The sequence below is a fragment of the Pristis pectinata genome, chromosome 13 (assembly GCF_009764475.1).
Source record: "Pristis pectinata isolate sPriPec2 chromosome 13, sPriPec2.1.pri, whole genome shotgun sequence".
In the NCBI taxonomy this organism is placed as follows: Eukaryota; Metazoa; Chordata; class Chondrichthyes; order Rhinopristiformes; family Pristidae; genus Pristis; species Pristis pectinata.
Genome location: NC_067417.1, coordinates 40,616,298 through 40,640,187, shown reverse-complemented (window position 1 = coordinate 40,640,187; position 23,890 = coordinate 40,616,298). Strand labels below are relative to the sequence as shown.

Below are 23,890 nucleotides of genomic sequence, written 5' to 3'. Positions count from 1 at the left end.
ATCCATTCATGAGCAAACAAGCCACTTGGTTATCTGTTAGCTTATTGTGGATGTTTGCATCACCACCATAGGCTTGGCAGATACCGGGATGTTGATTGATGTCACACTAAAAGCCTTGTCATTTATGTACACACTATGCCAGTTGCTTAGATGTTCACTATGGTGATGTGGCTCCTTTTACTGAATCATATGTTTCCTTACTTTGGCATCTTGTGCTGTTTTGAGCATTCCATCTGGTTCTGTGGCTCCTGTTTCTCATTTAAAATTTTCATTGTTTATCACATACTTTCTTGAGAATTTTTTTTATTATTGTATCTTCACTCCATTCCTCTTTCAGTGCATGTGGCAAGTGACTTCTTGTCCTCGGTTCCATTTTCCATCTCAGTCTCATTCTTCTCCTACCCATCCTATCCTTCTGTCCACCACCCCCCCCCCCCAAACAAAACTGTGAATTCCTGTTCATTCTCTTCATCCTTTTCCACCTCCCTCCACACTGTCCTTAACATCTTGTGCAGGAAAAATACCTGCAGCTCCTTTGATCTTATTCTCACTGATCTGCTAACTGTCCAGGTGATTTTCCATTAGAGTCGTAGAGTTATATAGCATGGAAATGGATCCTTTGGTCCATGCCAACAATGTGCCTTTCTGAGCTAACCTCATTAGGCCCATTCCCCTCTAAATGTTGCCTATCCACGTACCTGTCCAAGTGTCTTTTAAATGTGGAACAAGCTGCCTCTTAACACTTCCTCTGGCAGCTCGTTCCAGATACTCACCACCATCTGTGTGGAAAAACTTGCCCCTCAGATCCCCTTTTAAGTCTTTTCCCTCTCACCTTAAACCTATGCCCTCTAGTTGTAGACTTCCCTGCCCTGGGGAAAAAATGTCACCATCCATCTTATCAATGCCCTTTGTGATTTTATAAATCTCTAAGGTTACTCTTAGTCTACTCTGTTTCAGAGAAAACAGTCCTAGCTTATCCAGCTTCTCCTTATAATTCAAGCCCACCAGTCCTGGCAATATCCTTGTGAATTTTTTCTGCACCTTGTCAAGCTTAATCGCATCCTTCCTATAGAATGGTGACCAGAACGGCGCACAATATTTCAGCCGTAGTCTCACCAATATCTTGACCATCTGTAACATGACATCCCAACTCTTGTACTCAATGCCCAGTCTGATGAAGGCAAGTATGCCATGTGCTGCCTACACCACCTTGTCTACTTATGTCGCTACTTTCAGGGAACCACGTACTTCTACTCCTAGGTCTCTCTGTTCCCCAGGGCCCTGCCGTTGAGTGTATGTCCTTCCTAAAGTGTATCGCTTCCCAATTGTCTGAATTATTCCAATCTGTCGTTCCTTTTGCTCACTTTCCCAGTTGACCTAGATCCAGTTGTAACCAGAGACAACCTTCTTAGCTGTCCACCACTCCACCAGTTTTGGTGTCATCTGCAAACTTATTAATCATGCCACCTACATTCTCATCTGAATCCTTAATATATAGGACAAACAACGGTGGACCCAACACCAATCCCTGTGGCACACCACTGGTCACAGACCTCCAATCTGAAAAACAACCTTCCACAACCACCCTCTCCTCCTTCCACCAAGCCAATTTTGTACCCAATTGGCTAGCTCACCCTGGATCACGTGATCTAACCTTTGGGACTATCCTACCACGTGGGACCTTGTCAAATGCCTTACTAAAGTCCATGTGGACAACGTCCACCAGCCTGACCTCATCAATCTTCTTGATCACCTCTTCAAAACAAAATACTCAGTCAAATTTGTGAGACATGATTTCCCACACACATAGCCATGCTGACTATCCCTAATCAGTCCTTGCCTTTCCAAATGCAAGTAGATCCTGTCTCTCAGAATCCCCTCCAGTAACTTACCCATCACTGATGTTAGGCTAACCAGCCTATAGTTCCCCGGCTTGTCCTTGCAGAACTTCTTAAATAAAAACACAACATTAGTCACACTCTCTAGTCTTATGGTACTTGCCCGTGGCTAACAAAGATACAAGTATCTCTGTCAGGCCCCAGTGCTTTCTTCCCTACCTTCCCACAGCAGGTCCGGGGATTTGTCTGCCTTTATGCCCCTCAAGCCCAACAACACCCCGTCTTTTATAATGTCAGTTTGTTTTAGGACTTCTCTTTTTTTTTCCCTGAATTCCTGAGCTTCTATGACTTTCTCCATGGTAAATACATATGGGAAGTATTCATTTAAGACCTCGCCCATCACCCATGGCTCCATACTGATCATCAAGAGCACCTATTCTCTGCCTAGCTACCCTTTTGCTCTTAATTTATCTCTTACAGTTCTCCATTATCCCCTCTGCCAAGGATATCTCATTTCCCCTTTTTGCCCTCCTGATTTCCTCCTTAAATGTACTCCTACATCCATTATACTCAAGGGATTCATATGATTGCGGCTTCCTATACACGACATTTGCCTCCTTTTCTTGATTGGAGCCTCAGTACCCCTCTTCAGCCAGGGTTTCCTAATCCTGCCAGCCTTGCCCTTCATTCCAACAGGAACACGTGGGCCCTGAACTCTTCCCTATCTCACTGTTAAAAGCCCCCCACTTACCAGAGGTCCCCTTAACTTCTAACAGCCTCTCCCAATCAATGTTGCAAGTTCCTGTCTAATGTCATCAAAATTAGCCTTGCCCCAATTTAGGACTTTAACTTGTGGACCAGTCCTATCTTTTTTTATAATTATTTCAAAACTAATAAAATTATGGTCACTGGTCCCAAAGTGCTCTACTGACACTTGAGCCACTTACCCTGCCTCATTTCTCAATTGGAGGTCGAGTATTCCTGCTCTAATAAGTTCATCTACATCTTGCTTAAGAAAGCTTTCCTGGACACGCTTAACAAATTCTGCCCCATCTAATCTCTATCATGGAGACACGGAACTGCAGATGCTGGAATCTGGAGCAAGCAACAATCTGCTGAAGGAACTCAGCAGGTTGAGCAGCATCTGTGGGGGGAATTGTTGACATTTCGGGGCAAAGCCCTGCATCAGGACAGAGTGGAGAACAGAGATGCTCTGTGTAAGAAGGAGAGGGGGGAGTGGTGAGATAGGAGCCCAAGTGGATTGGTGGACTGAGGAGGGGTGAAAGATGACAGGCGGCTTGTGCCAGGGAGGGAAGGGAGGTTGGAGTTGGGAGATGGTGACAGGTGGATGATAGATAGGAGGCAGACGAAGCGAGGGGGAAAATATGAGAGGCAGATGGAGCGAGGTGGAGAGAGGGGTGGGTGAAGGTTGGAGACAAGTCAGACTTTCACAGTGAATGGAATGGAATGGAATTTTGTAAAACTGAAGGACCTAGGAGTACAAGTACATAGTTCCTTAAAAGTGGCATCACAGGTAGACAGGGTGGTGAAGAAGGCATTTGGCACGCTGGCCATCATCAGTCAAAGCTTTGAGTATAAGAGCAACAAACAATCTGCTGGAGGAACCCAGTGGGTTGCGCAGCATCTGTGGGAGGAAAGGAATTGTTAACATTTGGGACTACTAGAACTAATGCAGGGTTTTGACCCAAAATGTTGACAATTCCTTTCCTCCCACAGATGCTGCTCAACCTGCTGAGTTCCTGCAGCAGGTTGTTTGTTGCTCCAGATTCCAGCATCTGCAGTCTCTTGTGTCTCCATTGAGTACAGAAGTTGGGACATTATGTTGCAGTTGCACAAGGCATTGGAGAGGCCACACCTGGAGTATTGTGTACGGTTTTGGTTATCCTGCTATAGGAAAGACGTCATTAAGCTGGAAAGAGTACAGAGAAGATTTATGAGAATGTTGCCAGGACTGGAGGGCTGAGTTATAGGGAGAGGTTGGGCAGGCTGGGACTTTATTCATTGGATTGTAGGAGACTGAGTGGTGACCTTATAGAGGTGTATAAAATCATGAGGGGCATAGACTGTGTCCATTCACTCTGTCATTTTCCCAGGGAAAGGGAATCAAAAACTAGAGGACATAGGTTTAAGTTGAAAGGGGAAAGATTTAAAAGGGACCTGAGGGGTAACTTCACACAGATGGTGATCTGTATATGGAACAAGCTGTCAGAGGAAGTGGTTAAGGCAGGTACAATGTCGAAATTTAAAAGACACTTGGACAGGTATGTGGATAGGAAAGGTTTAGAGGAATGTGGGCTAAATGCAGGCAAATGGGATTGGTTTAGATGGACATCTTGGTCAACATGGACGTGTTGGGCCGAAGGGCCTGTTTCCATGCTGTATTACTCTACGACTCTATGATTTGTGTACACATACATTAATGTCAAACCTTTCTGTTCCTATACTTCTTTTAGAATTGTACCCTTTCTTTTACATTGTTTCTTCTTGTTCCTCCTACTGAAATGTAACACTTCAATTTCTCTGCATTAAAGTTCATCTGCCATGTGGCTATCTATTTCACCAGCCTGTCCCTGTCCTTCTGAGGTCTATTACTATCCTCCTCACAGTTCACCATATTTCCAAGTCCAGGTCCTCCAGATTTGGAAATGTTGCTCTATATACCCGAGTCCAAATCATTAACACGTGTTTAAAAAAAAGTAGTAGTCACATTAATAACACCTAGGGAACATCAATTCTTCCTTTAATGCTACTCATTGGCAGGTAAAACTGCAGCTGAACAATCTTTGATTTTAATTAACCTGGGCAATATTTCTTTTAATCCCATTGAAACTTGCCATTCCCCAATTGACTTTTTTTAAAAATCTTAGAACGGCGCATATCCTTTTCCACACTTATTCTAAATCTTGATACTATGATCAGCGTCCCCTAAACATCCCCACTGACAATTTTTCTGCTTGATCAGCCTCATCCAGCAGAACCAAGTCCAGCATTGTAGTTCTTTGTACTGGTAGGGAAAGTTTCCTTAAGCACACTTCAAAAATTCTCCCCTCTTTTGCCCTTTAATTTCACAATCTATGTTAGGATAGTTTCCCATTATTACTACTCTATGCTTTTGCAGTGACAGCATCTACCTCTAATAATGTAGTGATGTGTCTATTGTTCCTTAACTGGAATAAAATAGCAATTAAACAGTTAAAAATGAAAAGAATGGGTTTCTTTTCCCCCATGTAAACTTCAGTTTTAATTGGTAAATGCTTCTGATTTGGCAGAGATTTACATATGATGTAAAATATTTTTATAGGAAAGTCTGATGTATGCTCTTTCTTTTTTAAAACAAAAGCCAAGTTTTGTTAGTGCGATGGGACCACCAGGACGCAGTGCAATGGACAATGTTGAAGTGGCGTATGCTCGACAGGTGTGTAAAGCTTATCTGATGATTTTATGTTTTCTGATGATCTGAGCTTTTTGAGACTGGATAGGTTTTTGGTGAGCTTGGCAAGATTTGATTTTTTTTCATTGAAGTTTACTTCACACTTGTAGATTGATGAAAAGGTATTTACAACATTAATAATTGATATTTGTTAATGTAAGGGCTGCTTAAAAAGACCTGAGATATTTTGTATTTTTCATTTTTTTCTTAATGTAAAGTTACTGCCAAATTATCACCATAAAATAAACAAGGTATGATTTCATTGATCTACGCAGATTCACTTTTAATATTTTTCAACAAATAATTATATAAAGTTGTTATTATTAAATAATGTGCTCTTGTATTCTTAATTTTCTGTATCTTGAACACTTAAATTGATCAAAATAGAAAAATACCCAAAAAAAAAAGTCATCATCTGTCAAGTCTAGTTTTGTGATGATTCTCACTAAACCCATCACTTTGCTGGAAGACAAGATTGCAGTGCAGTTCATTCAGTCATCTTCACCTACTGTATAATACCACCCTTAGAAATATTTGGAAATGGTTCCTAGTTGTAGACATATTGGCAGAGATGTGAGCAAAACCTTTAACAAGTTTGCCTTTTGATGAGGAAGTGGCCCAAGGTTAGGACTAAGCAAAAATCTACAATGAAGGGAAGATGGGCAGTAAAATAAAATTAACTGAATAATTACGTAGAGTGGGAAGGTGTAATTCTCACTCTTGCATTCAAGCACATCAGATTTAATAGAAATGGTATATTCATTCAATATGCATTATTTGTAATGTTACTTGTTTGCATCTTGATATATCTATCCATTATCTGTTCCTACTGCAATTAAATATGTCTGTCTGTCCACGTTATTGGTCTGTTACACACTGTGCAAGCATGCTATTTTTTTTCATGCGAATTCATGCAGAATCCTTCCACTTTAACTCTGACATTTGACATTTTTTTTCTCTCAATTACAGATTTATATATATAATGAAAAGGTTGTGAATGAGCATCTTCAGCCAAACCTAGGAGATCTTTGCAGTACTGTAGCTGAGTCTTTGGATGACAAGGTACACAGACAGGAAAATGTCAGTTATTCCATTCATCACAGAACTGGTGGATTGGTTTTAAATTGTTTTTTGTACTGCATAATCAACCCAACATTATTTCACTTTAATGCTAATAATTATAATTTTATTAAGACCATTTCATGATGATGTACAATCCTTCTGTAGACTTCAATAGAGAACAATCAATGTTTCTTTGATGCTAGAAAATTTTCTTTATAAAGCTATGGAAATAGATATTTTAATAGCACTGCCCTTTGCATTTAATATAAATTTCTTTGCGTGGTGGGCTTCCCTCTTTCCTCCTGTACCAGCCTGAGAACTGAAACACTAACATGACAATAATTCATCCAATAATTCATCCCATTCATTAAAATTGAGAATCATTAACAGGTTTTTATTTGGTCTACAGTTATAGTATTCAAGTTAAACTATGTCTTTGCATTGCTGAACTGGTAATTAGGGTGTTATTTTGTATTTTGGTTGTCACTGGAAATGTATCCAACTGACAGTTTGCATGTCATCTGGGTTGTTTCATTTTGTTTAAATGTGCCAAGTGGGCGATGATTATTCTCCTCTCCCAAGCTGCTATTCATAGATCATTGGAAGATCATTTCTATTCTCCTTTTTGGCTGGTAAATGTCCAATGTGGTGGAAGGGAGCTAAAAAGTAATTTAAAAATTGGTTTTATGAAATAGGACTATGATGAAGAGAGACTTTTATCTGCTCATTAATTCAATTGTGAGTGCAATAGTACAATATTGCACAGACTTCGAGTTGTAAGAAAATAGTCTTCTTTTGTGGTCTGTGTAATTCATTGCCTAGAACTGTTGTTTTGATGAAAAGTTTTTGGGAAGAGAAGTAACCATCAGTTTCCAAGAATCCATGTACCTCAAGGGCATTATTTGTGATATAATTGAAAGCTGTTTACTTATTTGGTTTTATTTCTTGTAGAACGTCTCTGAATTGTGGGCAATGGTGAAGCAGATGACTGATGTCCCGCTGGTACTTGCCACAGAGACACTGAAGAGCCGTACCAGTTTGGAGATGCAGATGGCATTTGTGAAACAAGCCTTGTGCTTTTTAGAGCAGAGGTGAGAGGTGGCCTGTTGAAGAATGCTTGCTATCCCTTTGATGCTTATTTATTAAGCATCCAAAGAATTGTACAATCAAGTCCAAAATAATGTTGATGACCCTCAGAATTGTCATAGCTAATGGTTATCTAATCAAGGGAAACGGGGTTCAATTATTGTTTGCTTAACGTTATATGTAAGAGATGAAGCTTGTTCCAGTACAAACCATTGTGTAACCTATTTTCCTGCTTTATGTTCTCATTCAAAGCTACAAGAATTATGTAACAGCGACAGTATATGGAAACCTACAGCAGGCTCAACTAGGTGGCGTACCTGGGACTTATCAACTGGTCCGTAGCTTTCTTAATATTAAGTTGCCAGGACCTTTGCAAGGACTTCAGGTACTAGCACTTAAAATATTGGAATATATCTCTACCTTTTGTTCATTATTAAAGTAAATGAAAAGAAACTTGGCTTTTAAGGTTTAGTAATTTTCAAAATCTACCAAGGCTCCCACTTCCATGCTGCTAACTGTTAGGTTGGTCTAAAACAGAAACAAGACTCTGAGATAAATGATCTTTGAATTAAAAATAAAAAGTAACCAAATTGTAAGCATTTTGAAGCTGCAATGGCATGCTGGCAAAAATCCAACTACTGGTGGAAGCACTGCGAGCCACGTGAGCGTGATCGTAAATCAGCAAAACAAGCAATTGAGCTAAAATTTACATTGGCAGTTAATTCTGAAATTTGCTGAGAATTCTTAGCATAGTTCAGATCATGAAAAGGGATAATTTGAGTAGGAATCAGAATAAATGATTTTGTATGGAGTAATCTCTTGAGCCTTTTGTACATTAAAATTGATGTCTTCAAGCCATCCTTTCTGTTTATGTTCAGGAAAATACTTGAAAATAAAGGTTCACAATTTTAATGTGACTCATGTCAATGGACATAGAATATACACGGTGGCTCTTTGGGGAGAAGCATCTTTTGAAGTAATGACTTTGAGGAGTACATTCATGCCTTTTTGTAATTGGTATGAATGCAGGAAATGCATCCAAATATGTGCCACTTTAGTTTCAAAATACTTATTCTTTGGAAGGAACCAAATGCAGGAAAAGATCAGTCATGATTTTAATGAATGATGGAGTAAGCTCAAGAGGGCATATTCTATGTCTAGTGTTCTTCTACTCTTCTGCATAGTAGGCAGAGCTGTGTTAATGAGTAACAAGTGTTCCATCCATCATACTAAAGCAACACAGGCATTGGGTGAAAGCAGGAGCAAAGCATGTAGATTTCTGCCACCTTTTGCAGCAAAAATCAGCTTTAATCTGATGTTTCCATGCAAGTATTCAGGAAATGTCAGTTTATGGACAGTATAGTAAATTTGGAAGCACATAAATTCAAATTTCTAGATTTTTTTCTTCTAATTGGATTACAGTTGTGCAGACATCTTCAGATGATATTTTTTAATCTCATTCGTCTTTGAAGATAGTGAATTTGAAGTTCAATGGTGGCTGGGCACAAGGGCTGCCAAGCTGCTTCACATTATACCATGTGACGAATGTACCAGGTAATACAGTAATCTGTGGTGGGAATATGCCCCTTTTGCTGAACAATTTAACTTCAATAAATTAGCCAAACCTGCAGATTATTCCTAAAATCCTGAGGAATGGCATTGCCATGAATAACTTAATAACCATTATATGTATTAAAAAGAACAGAGAATGTTTCAGACGTTTTTTTTTAATTCTCTTTGATCGTTCCAGGATGGTGAAATTGAAGGCCAGCCAGTCTGGGCTCTCATCTATTATTGCTTGCGTTGTGGAGATTTAATGGCAGCAATGCAGGTGGTGAATCGTGCTCAACATCAGTTGGGGGAATTTCATAATTGGTTCATGGAGTATGTTCAAGGTGGTGATAGAAGGTAAATGTTATATTAAATTTGAAATTCTTGAAGAGTTGTTCAGGTAGGATTTGAGTCTTGAATATTAAGAAGTAAAAGGAAGACCCTCGCGTAAAGTATGGTTTAAGTATTTAACTTGTAAAGTGCATTTATCCTCTAACTGAAACCATTCCATTGATTGAGATGTTATGTGGATGTGATAAGGTCCTGCATAACTGCAAATCTACATTTTTCAGAGTGAAAAGAAGTTAGAGAAGAATTATTTGTTCTAAATAGGAGGAATTTGGCAAGCTATAGATTAAAAATTGGGAATATCCAATATAGACCGGTATTGGTTTGGAGGGGTATAGTTTGCTTCTCTGCAATCACTTGAAAGGTGTGAAAGTACAGTGGAGCTCAGTTAAAATGATTTTGTGTATTTGAGGGAGAAAGTTTATAGGAGATGCGCGGCGCAAGTTTTCTTTTTTACACAGACTGGCAGGTGCCTGTATCAGGCTGCCAGGGGGGAGTGGTCGAAGTAGATACAATAGAGGCGTTTAAGAGGCTGTTAGATAGGCATGAAAATGGAGGGATATGGGACGTACAGGCAGAAGAGAATTAGTTTAATTCGGTATCGTGTTTGGCACAGGCCATTGTGAGCCGAAGGGCCTGTTCCTGTGCTGTATGTTCTATGAGTTGAACTGAGGAGGGTGAAATAAAACAGTGTGTTTTATTTTTACATTCTCAAAGTGATTACTCTGCTTTTTGACCCTTTCCTAGATTACCTCCGACTGCAGAGAACAAACTTCGCCTACATTACCGCCGTGCATTACGGAACAGCACAGACCCTTATAAGAGAGCGGTTTATTGCCTCATTGGTCGATGTGATGTTACTGATAATCACAGTGAAATTGCTGATAAGACCGACGACTATCTCTGGTTAAAAGTATGTGTGTTTATTTAATTATTTCCCCACCTTCCTTGTGTGGCTAAGAGAGTGGTGGTGTTGGAAATCTCATTTTTCACCAGAGTATTTATCTCATTCTCAAGGTTTCAGATCATGATCCCTTGTTAACTGCACAAAATTCTTTCCAACAACATATTTAAAGATGCAGTAGCAAAGTACTAACTGCAGTCAGTATAAATTCGGATACTAATTTCAGCATGCCCTCGTTTTAGTTAAGTTGCTTGTCCATTGTTTTTGCCAGTTGACAGTTGAATTAATCCATTAGAGTTTGCAGCAACAAAGAATAGGGTTACATCAATTATCATTTAATACGCCAAGCAAGTAATTTTTTAAAATATAAACAACCTGGATTAAGAACCTGCATTGGACTGCTGGCTTGTCTCTACAGAGATTCTAAAAAAAGAATTATTTTTGATTCTCTTGTTGAGTGGTAGAAGAGGCATGAGGGATGAAATGCTCTGTCTGTCCTCTCATGATAGTGTGAGGGGAAACCTAAAATATTTCAAAGAATCATTAAAAGGCAATGCTTTCAGTAAAAACAGAACTTTGAAAACACTGGATAGTATAATGGTGCCTTAAACTTAGTTCCAGCATAGACAGAGATGAAAGCTGTTTCGATGCTGGCTACAAGGATCTTGAGCACTCTGAATCTGGGCAGTTGCAATCTCATGAGCAGAAACTGGGTAATTTAACATAAAGTAAGCTATTTAACACAGAATAATAAGTGTGAAATAGAAATTCCAGACTAGATACAGGGATGCCTTTATCGATATAGCATTGATGCATGTTATTGGACCGTTGCATTCAGGGCGTTACCTAATCTAATATGTCTGATGTATAAAATGGCCTTTTATACTGAAACTGCATGTTGTTCTAAGTGCCTTCTTGTTATGTCTTTAGCTGAATCAAGTGTGTTTTGAAGATGATGGCAACAGTTCACCTCAGGATAAGCAAACCCTTCCTCAACTGCAGAGCCAGCTGTTGGAGGAGTATGGTAAGTTTCCTGATAGGCCTGGCCATCTGCCAGGACTTAACAGCCATAAGTGTGTATTTATTCAGTTTCAATTCTGTTTGGTGCTCCAGTTTGGCTCAGTGGGGGTGCATGTCATTGGGTCCAGTTGGATGCCCCTTGGTGGATTGTCACAATAAAAAAAGGTAAAGCTCTCGGTTTGGTTCTGCAAATTACGTATAAACCACCACTGTAAGATCTGTACCATGGGTTAATTGTGTAGATGGTGAGTACAAGGGGTTCATGTATATTTGTCAAAGTGCATTTTTATGAATTTTAAAATAAGCCCTTTATTCTTGAAAATCTGTCCAGAAAATTTGTCACCTTCCACACCAAAAGTACTTTTGTTTTATAATTAGACAATTAATGTTTATTGATTACACACAGTTCAGGCCAAATAACAGTTCATCTAATTTTCACTAACTGTTGTCTGACTGGGGTGCTTCTGACATTTGAAAATTAAAATACTGCAGATGCTGGAAGTTGTTTGAAACAGAAAATACTGGAAATACTAATCGGATCAGGCCACATCTGTGGGAAGAGAAACAGTCAAGTTGGAGACCCTTCGTCAGAACTGAAAAGGAGACAGTGGAAACTTGTACAACTGCAGGGAGGGGGAGTGTGTATCTCAGATAGATTGAAACCCGGATGACAATGGGGATAAGCAGTGAACAGGATATCTGGTCAGTGACTGAATTGGAGCAGTCAGAGAGTGAGAACATAGACAAAAGAACATGGGAGTTGCAAAATGCAGAGCAGGAGGACGTGCCCAGCAGGCCAGGGTGAACATGTCCTCCACTCCCAGAGAGCAAAAAATAGTGGGGACAAAAACAAGCTGAGCCAATATCACATATGGATGACTCGTACAGATCAAGAAATTAAGTTACCTGTGGTTGTAGAATTCAATATTAAATCCAGAAGGCTGCAACATGCCCAGGTGGAAGATGAGGGCCTGTTCCTCAAGTTTGCGTTGGGCCTCATCCTGACAGTACTGGAGAACACGGACCGATAGGTCAGAGTGGGAGTGAGGTGGAGAATTAAAGTGGCAGGCAATGGCAAGCTCAGGGTCGTCCCTACGGACTGAATTCAGGTGTACTGCAAAAGCGGTCTTCCAATCTGCATTTGGTTTATCCATTGTCAAGGAAATCACTTTATGAGCACTGAGTGAAGTACACTAGATTGGAAGAAGTGCAAATGAATCACTGCTTCACCTGGAAAGACTGTTTGGGTCCCTGCATGATGGGAAGGGAAGAGGTGAAAAGACAAGTGTTGCATTGCCTGCGGTTGCGAGGAAAATGCTGTAAGAAGGGTGTTGGTGGGTGGGAAAGCAAGGGTGGATTAGGGGGTCATAAAGGGAACGATCACTGCAAAATTCTGAGAGGAGAGGGGAAGATGTGTCTGGTTGTGGAATCTCTGAAGGTGGCAGAAATGGTGCAGAAAGATCTGGCTGGCAGGATGGAAGGTGAGGACCAGGGGAACTCTATCCTTGTTCTATCCTGGAGGAGAGGAGCTGAGAGTAGAGCACCCCACCACCCTCCCCACAGATGCTGCCTGATCTGCTGAGTTTCTCCAGCAGATTGCTTGTTTTTTTGGCTTGTAATAGATATTGGTAGCTGGTTTATCTTCTGACATGGAGACAGTGAGATCCAGAAGAAGGGTCAGAGATTGACCGTGCGAAGGTGAGGGCCAGGTTGAAATTGGCAGGAAAAGTAATGAAGCTGTTGAGTTCTGCATGAGTGCAGGAGGCAGCACCAATGCAGTCCTTCGTGTACTGGAAGAAGAGTTGAGGGAGTGGGGCCTGGGTAGAACGGAAACCAAGTCTGGTCCATATATCCCATGTGAGTGCCCATAGCTACGCCTTTGATCAGGATTCCTAACGTTTTCTATGTTTATTTCAGATTTCTAGAATCTGCAGTTTTTCGCTTTTTGATTATGTCATCCTTCATCTCATGTACCACTTTGTATTTAGTGTTCTGTAAATTAATGATCCATATAGTTGCAATGAATCAAGTCTTTCATTACCATGTATCTGATTATATTTTTTTTCCCTCCTCAGGTGAATCACACTTTGCAGCCAATCAACATCCTTTTCTGTACTTCCAAGTGCTTTTCCTTACAGCCCAATTTGAAGCAGCTATTGCCTTCCTCTTCCGCATGGAGCGACTGCGTTGTCATGCAGTGCATGTGGCATTGGTTCTTTATGAGCTAAAGCTTCTTCTGAAGTCATCTGCCCAAAGTGCACAACTGTGTAAGTATAGAAATATTTTATTGCTGTCCTTTTAGTTAGTTTACAAAAAGGTTTTGAATTGCTTTTCTATTGTTCTTCATCATTTGTCGGTTCAACATCAAGTATAAAGATCTTAATGTACTCCTACACTGGCAGGGACTGCTTTTCTTTTGCAATTAATGGTGCTTCTAAATTTATTTTTAGAGATATTAAGAAACTGCTTTAATTAGTTCCATTCTCTCCCTTATCCTCATAGCCTTGCAATTTTATTCTTTTCATGTATCCGTCCCACTCCCTTTTAATCATAGCTATTGAGTCGATTCCTGCCGTCTTTTCAGGAACCATGTTTTAGATACTGTAACAACGTGATGTAATGGAAAGTTCCCGTCATCTCCTGATTCTTTTGCTAATTGTACGAAATATATGACTTCTGATTGCTACCACCCTCTTGTCAGTGGGGAAGGCTTTCACCAATTTCTATTAACCTGGCTGTGAAGAGAAACCCGGTTTCTGTAGATATTTCGTATAATGGAAGCCCATCATCCTGTCCTTGTCCTAGTAAATCTCATCTGCACCTCTCCAATGTCTTGTGTGACCTTTAGAGAGTTCTATCAGTAGAACTGCTTTGAAATTGTATATTTGTTAACTTCATTGTGACAGAGAAACATAGGTACTGTTACATATCAACACCATTTCATATTCTTGCTTCATATACTTGGATGCTCTTATATAATAAGGATCTTTCTTCCTCTGACTTGAAATCAATAATTGATCTTGCAACCACATCATTTTGGGGACAGAGTGCTAGATTTCACAGTCCCTTTGGTGTAAAAGTCCTTCCAAATTTTACTCCTAAATAGTCTAGTTATAATTTTAACGATTCCTCAAGACACATCCGTCCTATGAATCCCTTTTACTATTTCAAACTTGTTGATTACTTTACCTTTCACCTTTTATCGACACAAAATTTTGAGAATATCTTTATGCAATCTGACCTCACAATTTAACTCTAAGCCAGGCTGGCATTTTATGATAGTAAATTTGCATTATACCACAACCAACGCCATGATCCTGAGATCTGGCATCTAAAACTACATACAAATAAAACTATCTAATTAAAACATAGATAGCTTAGTAAAACAAATAACTTTTTCCTCAGAGTGTTTTGCTATGAGCCTTGGTTCTAATAAACATCAATTTTTTCTTGTCATTACTGAGGTCATGATTCTCCAGGCATGGCCAAATGCCTCAAACAAGGGACATTTGGTTCTTTTTTTTATATGTATACTTAAGGGATATGAATGACCCTTGCAAGGCCAGCATTTATTGCCCATCCCTACTTGCCTTTGAGAAGGTCTGCATGGACGTGGTGGGCCGAAGGGCCTGTTTCTGTGCTATATGACTCTAAGCTGGTGGTGTGTGTCCTTATTGAACTGTCATTGTCCTGCCAGTGAAGCCACTACCTCGACGCTATCTGGTAGTTGGAATGTATCCAGGATGTTGACACTGATATTGAAGGAATGGGTGAGGCACTTCCAAGACAGTGTAATGTGTGACTTGCAGAGGAACAATGCTTCTGCTGCCTTCATCCTTCTGTGGGTGTGATGTATTACCGGAGTGGCACTGATGAGTAATTGCTGTGCGGGTATGCTCAGTAGTCACAGAATTTAATGTTTGGGGTGGTGAATTGAGTTTCAATCAAGCTAGTTTGCATATCTTGAGTGAGGCTAAGCTTGAATGTTATTGGAGCCTTGTTCATTCAGGTGAATGGAGTCTATTCCAATATGTACACTGACTTGTAGATAGCAGAAAGGTTGTGGAGAGTCAGAGGATGAGTCACTGGGTACAATATACCCAGCCATGGATCTGCCCTTGCAGCCAAAGTGGGCAGTTAATTTTCTAATCAGTGGTGGCCTCCAGTACAATGCTGGTAATGTGATTGAATTCAAAGATAGGTGATTAGGGTTTAAGATGATGATTGCCTGACAGTTGTGATTATGAATGTTACTTAACACTTATCAGATAATACAGGCAATGGCTGCTACATTTTCTGGGGAGTTGCACTTCAAATTGTGTAATAGCAGTGAACATCACTTAGAATGGAAGTGGTGATGATTGGCCATTGAAGAAGCAGCTGAAGATGGATGAGCCTGCGACTCTGCCCTAAAAGCCTCCTACGGTAATGTCCAGGGGCTGAGGTGACTTCCAATGACTGCAACCATTCCTCCTTGCGCTGCAGCCATTCGAGAGTTTTCCCCTTGATTCATTTTGGTTTCTGTATAACCAGGACTCCTTGATACGATACTCATTAAATACTTGCATGATATTAAGGGCCATCACTGTCACCTCACCTGGAATTCAGTTCTTTTGTCTACTTTTGGACCAAGTCTGTAATGAGGCCTGGAGATTACTTCCTGACTAAATCCAAACTAAGCAATTGTGAGTTAGTGCCATTTCATAACAATGGTAGTGATTATTCTGTTGATCATTGAGACTTAAGTGATAGAGTGGTAACTGGCCAAATTGGACTTGTTCTGCTTTTTTGGACAGGGTGTACAGTTTTTGGACAGGACAAGCAGTTTTCCATATTATTGATAGATGCCAATGTTGCAATGGTATTGGAAGAGCTTGGTTAGAGGTTCAGTTAGTTTTGCAGCCCAAATCTTCAAAATTGCAGCAGGAATGTTATGTGATAGCATCGCCATTTGTAGTGTCTCGTGCTCTCAGCCATTCTCGATATCCTGTAGAAGGAATCAAATTAGCTGATGGCTGGTTTCTGTGTTGGGAAATACCTTGGGAGGAAACCAAAATGAAACATCTGTCTGTCATTACTGGCTGAAAATGGTTTGGCCTCATCTCTGGCATTGACGCTGTGCACTGCCAGTACTGAGGATGTGGATGTTCTTGGAGCTCCCTTGTCCATGTGTCTCATCCCAGCTTGGTTAAAACTAAGTAGCTTGGTTTGTGTAGCTCAGCTGCTAACTACTGTAATCATTGAAAGAATTTATGGTATGCTCTTGCTTTGCTACCTATGGGAAGCAAAGCGTACATGGCGGCAATACAATGTTCCAGCTTAAGGTTCTATATGAAAATGATTTGAAACAACTTCATGATGACATATGAAATTTGTCAGGCTTTATTGTGCAGTCTTGAGAAATGTCTGTTTTGGGGTTGAAAGTGACTTACTAAAGAAGAGTGAACCAGTTTTAATCTTTGTAAAATTAACCTTGTTTCTTCCAGAGTCATTTAGAATATTGTTCACGTGATTGCTACTTTACTCAAGACATTTTCTTCTCCTGCTAAAAAGTTATAGATATATCTGCCTTGTTTGCTAGCTTTTCCAAGATTATCAATGCTAATACTGGATTTGTTGCTTGTCATCTCATTTTTTCCATTCTCCAGGTGCTTCCAAAAATAAGCAATCCTCGTTACTGTAATCTATTGAATAGTCTGCCTATGACTCCAATTTCAGAGTGTAATGTTTTGTAACAGGTTATTGGGACATGATCTTGATCCTTTATATTATTACCTGGTTCATTTAGATGTATACAATGTGAGTCACAGAATATCACATTTAATCTCTCAATATGGCTACACTGACAAATCAAGTATTTGATTTCACAAGACACAGAAGTAAATGGTGCTTTATGGCTAATTTGAATATTCTCTTCACAAGGTTTCCTGAGCTAGCGTGCTATCTTTTTTGTGAGGGCGAATCTAATTTCAATTTGAGGACTGTTTCTTTACAAGCTGTAATAATTCAGTTTTATGATCCCTGACAGTGAGTCAAGACAGTGCTGATCCCCGTCCAATACGACGCCTTAATTTCATCCGTCTGCTCATGTTATACACCAGAAAGTTTGAGCCCACTGATCCCAGAGAAGCTCTCCAATATTTCTATTTCCTCAGGTAACATTCTGAATATCTTCTCTAATCTGAGTAAGTGCAGGGACTGTTAGACATTCAGAATATTTTACTCCATTTTTAGCAAATTATGAAATGCACAAATAGCAAAACAATTTTTTTACAATTATGTAGCATTTTCAAGTATAAAACAAGCCAATCCATTGTGCAAAATTTGTTCTGACAGCTCATTGCAAATCTGGATAATAAAGGTGAATTCAGGAATTAATGGAAATCCAAGTGTATATACATGCTAATGTAATCGGAGGGGTAAATTGAGAGAAAGACTTTCGGAATTGCAAACCATCATTGTTAAGATGACAATCAGTTTGAAAGCATTATTTTGCATGTATCAATTATGCGCATCATATATTCATTTTCAAAAGGCCATTTTAGTGCCAGAAGCATCTCTTGCTGTAGATCCTGATGCTTTTTGAGCTTCATGTTCTTGATGTGAGGTGACGATCACAGAAAAATTATTATTGTTGCCTTTACATGATGATTACGATAAATGACATGCTGCTCATTGTAAAATTCCTGTCAAATAAATATTTTAAATTAATGTAGTAACTTCCAGCCAATTTTTCCTGTATGCAAATTTCAGGCATGTTCTGGTTCACGTAGATATTTTTATCCTGTAGCTGAAATATAATGCAGCATCTCCAGAGCCATGTAAATGAATGATGTGCATTCAGTTGCAGAAGCAGGGTGGCACAGTTCAACCAGCTGCATTCCAATATCACTGAAACTATTTCAGACAAAACAATTTCAGAGCTTTCGAAGACAAAAGGAGCAAGCAATCTGCACAAGATTTTCTGTAACTCAGCTGTCACATTTTGATTGAGATTTATTGCAATTCGCATGTCCCTTCTTACAGAAATGAGACTGACAGTCAAGGAGAAAACATGTTCATGCGATGTGTCAGTGAGCTTGTCATTGAAAGCCGAGAGGTAAGCATTACATCAACTGACATACTGCTGGACTATGTCACGTGCTACGTACCATTTTTATAATTTTGAAATCTTTCCATTTCTAGTTTGACATGCTGCTTGGTCGATTAGAGAAAGATGGCAGCCGAAAGGTGAGATGAATTTTGCTTTCACTGAAGATATTTTCTCCCTTTTGGAGAGGTTTAATTTGAAGTGTGATTCCCTGCTACCTTTTCAATGAAGCTGGAGTTCGAGTAAACTATTTTGCTGTAACCAATTGTGTAACTTGGCAGATGTGAATGCTACTTCCAAAACCAAGGCTTCAGTCGAGATTCCCTTCATTGTGCTGTTTTTCTTTGATTGTGACTATTTTGTCCCTTTACTGCTTTTCTAAAGGCAGACGTTGAGGTACAATTCCAATATGTTGGCATCCATAGGATTACATGTACAGCCAATTGGGCAAGCCTGATCAATGAGAAACGGTGGGTTGTCTGGCCACAGTAGACATTCCTACCAAGTCTATCTGTTGTCCTTCTCTGGTCTCCATAATCTCCAATATAGTTGTGGTTTTCCTGGCTGCCTTTCTATAATCCCACCCCATCCCTCCCTTCCAAAAAGAAAACGAGTAGCAATACTTAGAGCATATTGAGATCAGCTAATTCAGCACCGACCAGAGACAAAATCCTGGAACTCCATTGGCCTGTATGGCTAAGTGGCATATCTTTTGGTGCATTGGTTCATTTTTACAAAGGGTACACTTTGAGCCTTGCTGTTTAAAAGTAACAATAGCACTGAAGAAAACATGTTCTGACTGAGAATACATGGAAGAATTGATCAGCTTTGCAGAAAATAATATCAGTTATGCACTGATGGCCAATTGAAGTTGAAATTCTTTTATTTTTTGAATGGTTATTGATGGTGCAATCAATCTCTTCAGTAGGAAACAATTTTTTTATGTATTTCATATTACAACAAGAATCCAAAGTAGAGTCAATATAGTTTTCAAAAAATAATTTTTACCTTGATCACAACTAATATTTAGTAGTTTCTTGCTTTAAATGTACACCGTGAGATTCTTAAAGTTCCCTAATACACTTTATTGGTAAACTGCACAACTTCAGAATCCAATCTAAAGCTCTACAGGATGAACTTCAAGGAAGTTGCAGCTGAATTGTGGATATGGTATACAAACTTGTGGAAAACTAACTTTTTACTTTGTATTACTAGTAGTAATTTGCAGATGTCAATAGGCATGGTTGCTTACAAGACCGAATCATTTTAAACTACAAAGACCATATTTTGTACTCTCTTTTTTAATCAGTTTATACCTGTTGATAATGGTGTTGTCTTGTAGCTCCTGTTGAGAACCAGTTGCTGTCCTTCATCAGCTCTCATTTTACAGTGAGGGCAAGGGAATGAGATGGGAAGCACTTGGCACTAGCAGACAAAGTTTGGAGGCTGCACAGCTCTCTTTTTCTTTTCCAATCTTTTTATTAATTTTCAAATTTATAAACATAACAGTAGTAATTATACACATGATACAAAGAGATTGGGATTACAGTAATAACAGTTAATGTATACAGACACAGAGTAAAATATGTAATCTGAACCTCCCAATCTCTTGAAAATTGAGCATGAAAAAGATTTAAAAAGAAATTTGATTATATGAAAAAAACCCAAACTACAAAAAAGAACAATAACAAAACAAATAATAATAATAAACAAAAAACTAACCAAAAGCTGGGCTATCATATTCCATCGGTTAAAAGCATTATTATGTCATTAACTCCGCTCCTCTATATTCGAATAGAAAGTTATTGAAAAGGATTAATGGCTCTCTCACATCTGGGCTGGGGAAGGCACAAGCCCAACATCTGGCATGATCCAGCCTCAGGAGCAGGTCATGCCAGCTTGTCAACTGTCTCTCACTGGCAGGGCAGGCTAACTCATCACAACCAATGCAGGCAGTTCACCCCACTCAATACTTTTCTCAGTTGTTGACCCAGGCCAGCACTTGCTGATCACTCTGCTTGCTCTTCCCCTCACACTGCTGTTGCTGTCTCTCCACGATCTGAAACACAGTCAGTGGGCATGAGAAAGAGAGAGAGTAAACTGGCTTAGCAGAGAGCGAGTGGGCTGCCTACTGCACTAATGCAGGAGAGGCATAACATTGCAGAATCGGCATTTTCAGTAGAAATGAAAGTTAGGTAACGCTTTAATCCAAACAAGTAACTGTAAAGCTAATTGAATAGACAAAGCTCTACCTCCACAGAGGGGAATTTACCTCCAATTTGTGGAGCTAAGCTGATGTTTTTAACCAACTGTAGATTTATTATATATAATTAATAAAGTTTACAAAAGGTAAATTAATACTTTCATTCCTTGAGAATGTTTGATCTGGGGATAATTGTATTGTGGGTAGCACCAAGTGATCATGCCATGCCATGCACAATCTGCTCAGGTTTATCCAAGATTAGAGCTCACACTATTGTCAGTAGGATATATACATTAACCCCACTCTCAGAAGGGCACTCTAATATGGGAAATGAAATTATCGTGGTGCACTTCTCACGATAATTTCATTTCCCATATTAGCTATCCAGTTGCCATTCATATCGGTTTTGTAATAAGCTTTGTTACTTAGAATGCCATAGAAAATTTCAGTGAAGTTTTGTAAGTATCTGATGCAAATTATAGTATTCCATTTATTTTAATGAAATCATTCTCTTATTCTGAGCAGCCTGGCATAATTGACAAGTTTTCAGGAAACACGAGAGCTGTAATTAATAAGGTAGCATCAGTAGCTGAAAATAAGGGCTTGTTTGAAGAGGCGGTGAAGCTTTATGATCTGGCCAAGGTAAGCAGCTAACTATTAAATATCAAACTGTAGATGTGCATTAATAATTTCTTCCAAACTACATTTAGATTATGGATTTATGGTATAGTTTTAGACTTTATTAACTTCACTAAAATTATTGTGATAAATTTTGAACTGAATACTCTGTATAAAATTTACAAATGTAGTTACTAAACTTTTTTTAAAAAATAATAACACATGGAGAGAATTGAAGCTGATGGCCAATAAGCTATGTTTTAAGCCTCTCACAGGAGAAAAGAGAGGCAGAGATTTTTATAGGGAAGATTTGAAGACAAAGGTGCAGATTAATCAGGAACAATTATGGGTCACCAAGCATGTGGGTAATGGATGAGTGAAACCTGATGCAAATTGGGATCTGGGAAGCGTAGATTTGGAAGACCTCAAATTAACAGAGAATAGGATTCTATTGAAATGGTCAAGTTTGGAGTTAACGTAGGCCTCAGCGAGGGCTTCAGCAGCAGATGAGCTGAAGCAAGACCAGAGCTGTGGGAAGTTCTAGCAGTAGAAATAGACTGTACTACAGATGGCATAGAGAAGGGAGGCTGGGGCTTATGTTTGCTTTCCAGGACGATACTAGAATGCTGAGCAGCTTTAGCAGATAATAGTAACAGCAGATGGTGCTTTTTGTAGTTCAGCACATCTGATGGTGAAAGGCTGAACTTGCCCATAACGGCACCTTAAGAGAATGAAGAGGATGTGGAGAGTCCAGAGTTAGAACGATGACCAGGAGAGGCAGTGGTGGTTTCAGTGGGGACCAGAGCATCAAGGTGAAGCCAAGGGTTTGGTGGATCAGATCAGTAGCTTCAACAAAGAAGGGCCTTTTGAAAGTGGAGATGTGAATGAAATAGGAGGGAGCTTTATCCAGGCATTATATAATGAGAAGAAGGGAGTTGTGGATGGAATGTAATGCAAGGTAACAATCCAAGGTAGCCCCATCTGTGGTTGAAAAGGCAAAAGTAGCAAGTTCATGTGAGATAGCAAGTCAACTGGGAACAGAGGTCGGTTAGTTTTCCGTCATCCTCTCATTCTGAAGTAGGTTTTGTGAAGTTTTTGTTCACGGTGGCTGTATTATATTTCATTTATTTTCTTTTCGGTAAGTGAGACAGTGTATTGCGTCCTGTGTTAATATTTATACAGATATTCTGTAAATAATTTAATTGTTCTACTCCTTGAAGTCTCAGAACTGTGAGTTGTATGTGACTATTTTATAATCCATTCACTGATAACATCAATCCGATATAATGCACAGGATGACTGTCAGCTGAGAAAACTGAAAGTGGGTGGAACATGTGCTAAATTATAACTGATCATAATTGTCATCAATCAAACATGCCATGCTTATCTGAAACTTAGCCTTTGTTTTTATGTAGAAAATGATTCCTAGTCATTCTCATGTATTTACCGTGGCATTTATTCAGATGCTTGGCCTTATTAGCATAATCATTATTGACTTTTACAATTAGTTAACTGGAAACATGCCTGATTTCTTGCGACTTCCAATTCTATTCATTTCTGCAGCAAATTTTTTAAACTTTGCTGCTACTGATTTTCAGTCTTTAATTTCAATGTGTGTAACAGCCCAACTTTACCAGTCCAAGTCTAGGCCTCCACAAGAACTGACTTGGATGTATTATTGTATCAGCCTGAACTTCAGAGCAGCACAAATAATGATAAAAGAACTTTTCACTGACTTGAATTAGTATAGATATACACGTATTAGGATGCTTGAGTATCTTTTGCCAAGAAGGATGCTAATATTTTAACAAAAGATGAAATCACTGAACCAATTACTTCAGCTTGGGTTACCGAAGTAAAGGCTTTCAGTTGGCTCTATGTGTCTGCAGAATTCCTTTGTGACCTGACATAAAGTGTAACAATTTTTTATGCTTGGTACAGCGGTGTCATTCTTACAACACGTCCTCTGGAGGTTCAGTACATGGTATCAATTCATGGTGGAATTCTACTTTGTGCTTCACCACATATCTAGTTACCAATCTTGCACCTGCTATTGTGGTGATGTAATGGGGACAAAGTCCTCCCTCTAATCAACAGAATCATCATAAATCACTTTTGCTGCGCCTCCTGGCTGATATCGGTGATATTGGAGTGAACTTGTTCACTGACCCTTCCCCTCCCTTCTCTTTCCTCCCATGGATTCACTGAGGAGACCAAGAAAGTGGAAAAGTGGGCAGGGGGGTGGGTAGGGGGGAGTCTAAAATTAGCATTCTGCAACATTCCCACTCAGCCACTTGATTCATCGAGTCACATTAGCCATCAGTGCCAGCAATTTATATCCAAACTCTGCTGTTGTAAGAGATATGCATTTGTGTATATTGTCCATGCCATTAAGCCACGTCTGATGGGGAGAACTTTTACAACACTGAATTGAACACCAGCAAAGAACTTGTTGATGGCACATCCAATTTTTGTTGATCTCGATAGAAAACAAAATCTGTAGCTAATTAGAAATCCACTCTTGCTGTCTGAAATTCCAATGCAAGTTTTAAGGTATATTTGCAAATCACTCAGTATAGAATATTAAGATTGCGAGATTCGTTCCATATCTCCACAACACTCTGAATAATGAAAAAAATGTTATCTCCATATATCATGATACTTGTCAACTGTGGTTGATAATGTTTAAGGGAGAAGTGTGGACACTTGTGTATACAAT

General features: G+C 39.4%; 1 protein-coding gene across 3 annotated transcripts in view; it reads left to right on the top strand.

The window, feature by feature from the left end:
- Positions 1–23,890, top strand: part of nup93 (nucleoporin 93) — a 131,516-nt gene that overhangs the window by 100,743 nt on the left and 6,883 nt on the right. For all 3 annotated transcript variants that reach the window (XM_052028173.1, XM_052028172.1, XM_052028174.1), the window contains 12 exons: positions 5,200–5,274; positions 6,259–6,351; positions 7,303–7,442; positions 7,690–7,822; positions 9,188–9,345; positions 10,084–10,249; positions 11,171–11,264; positions 13,336–13,527; positions 17,289–17,415; positions 18,287–18,359; positions 18,446–18,490; positions 21,079–21,195. In XM_052028173.1, the coding sequence (XP_051884133.1) occupies positions 5,200–5,274; positions 6,259–6,351; positions 7,303–7,442; positions 7,690–7,822; positions 9,188–9,345; positions 10,084–10,249; positions 11,171–11,264; positions 13,336–13,527; positions 17,289–17,415; positions 18,287–18,359; positions 18,446–18,490; positions 21,079–21,195 (1,413 nt within the window). The remainder of the gene's footprint in view (positions 1–5,199; positions 5,275–6,258; positions 6,352–7,302; positions 7,443–7,689; positions 7,823–9,187; positions 9,346–10,083; positions 10,250–11,170; positions 11,265–13,335; positions 13,528–17,288; positions 17,416–18,286; positions 18,360–18,445; positions 18,491–21,078; positions 21,196–23,890) is intronic.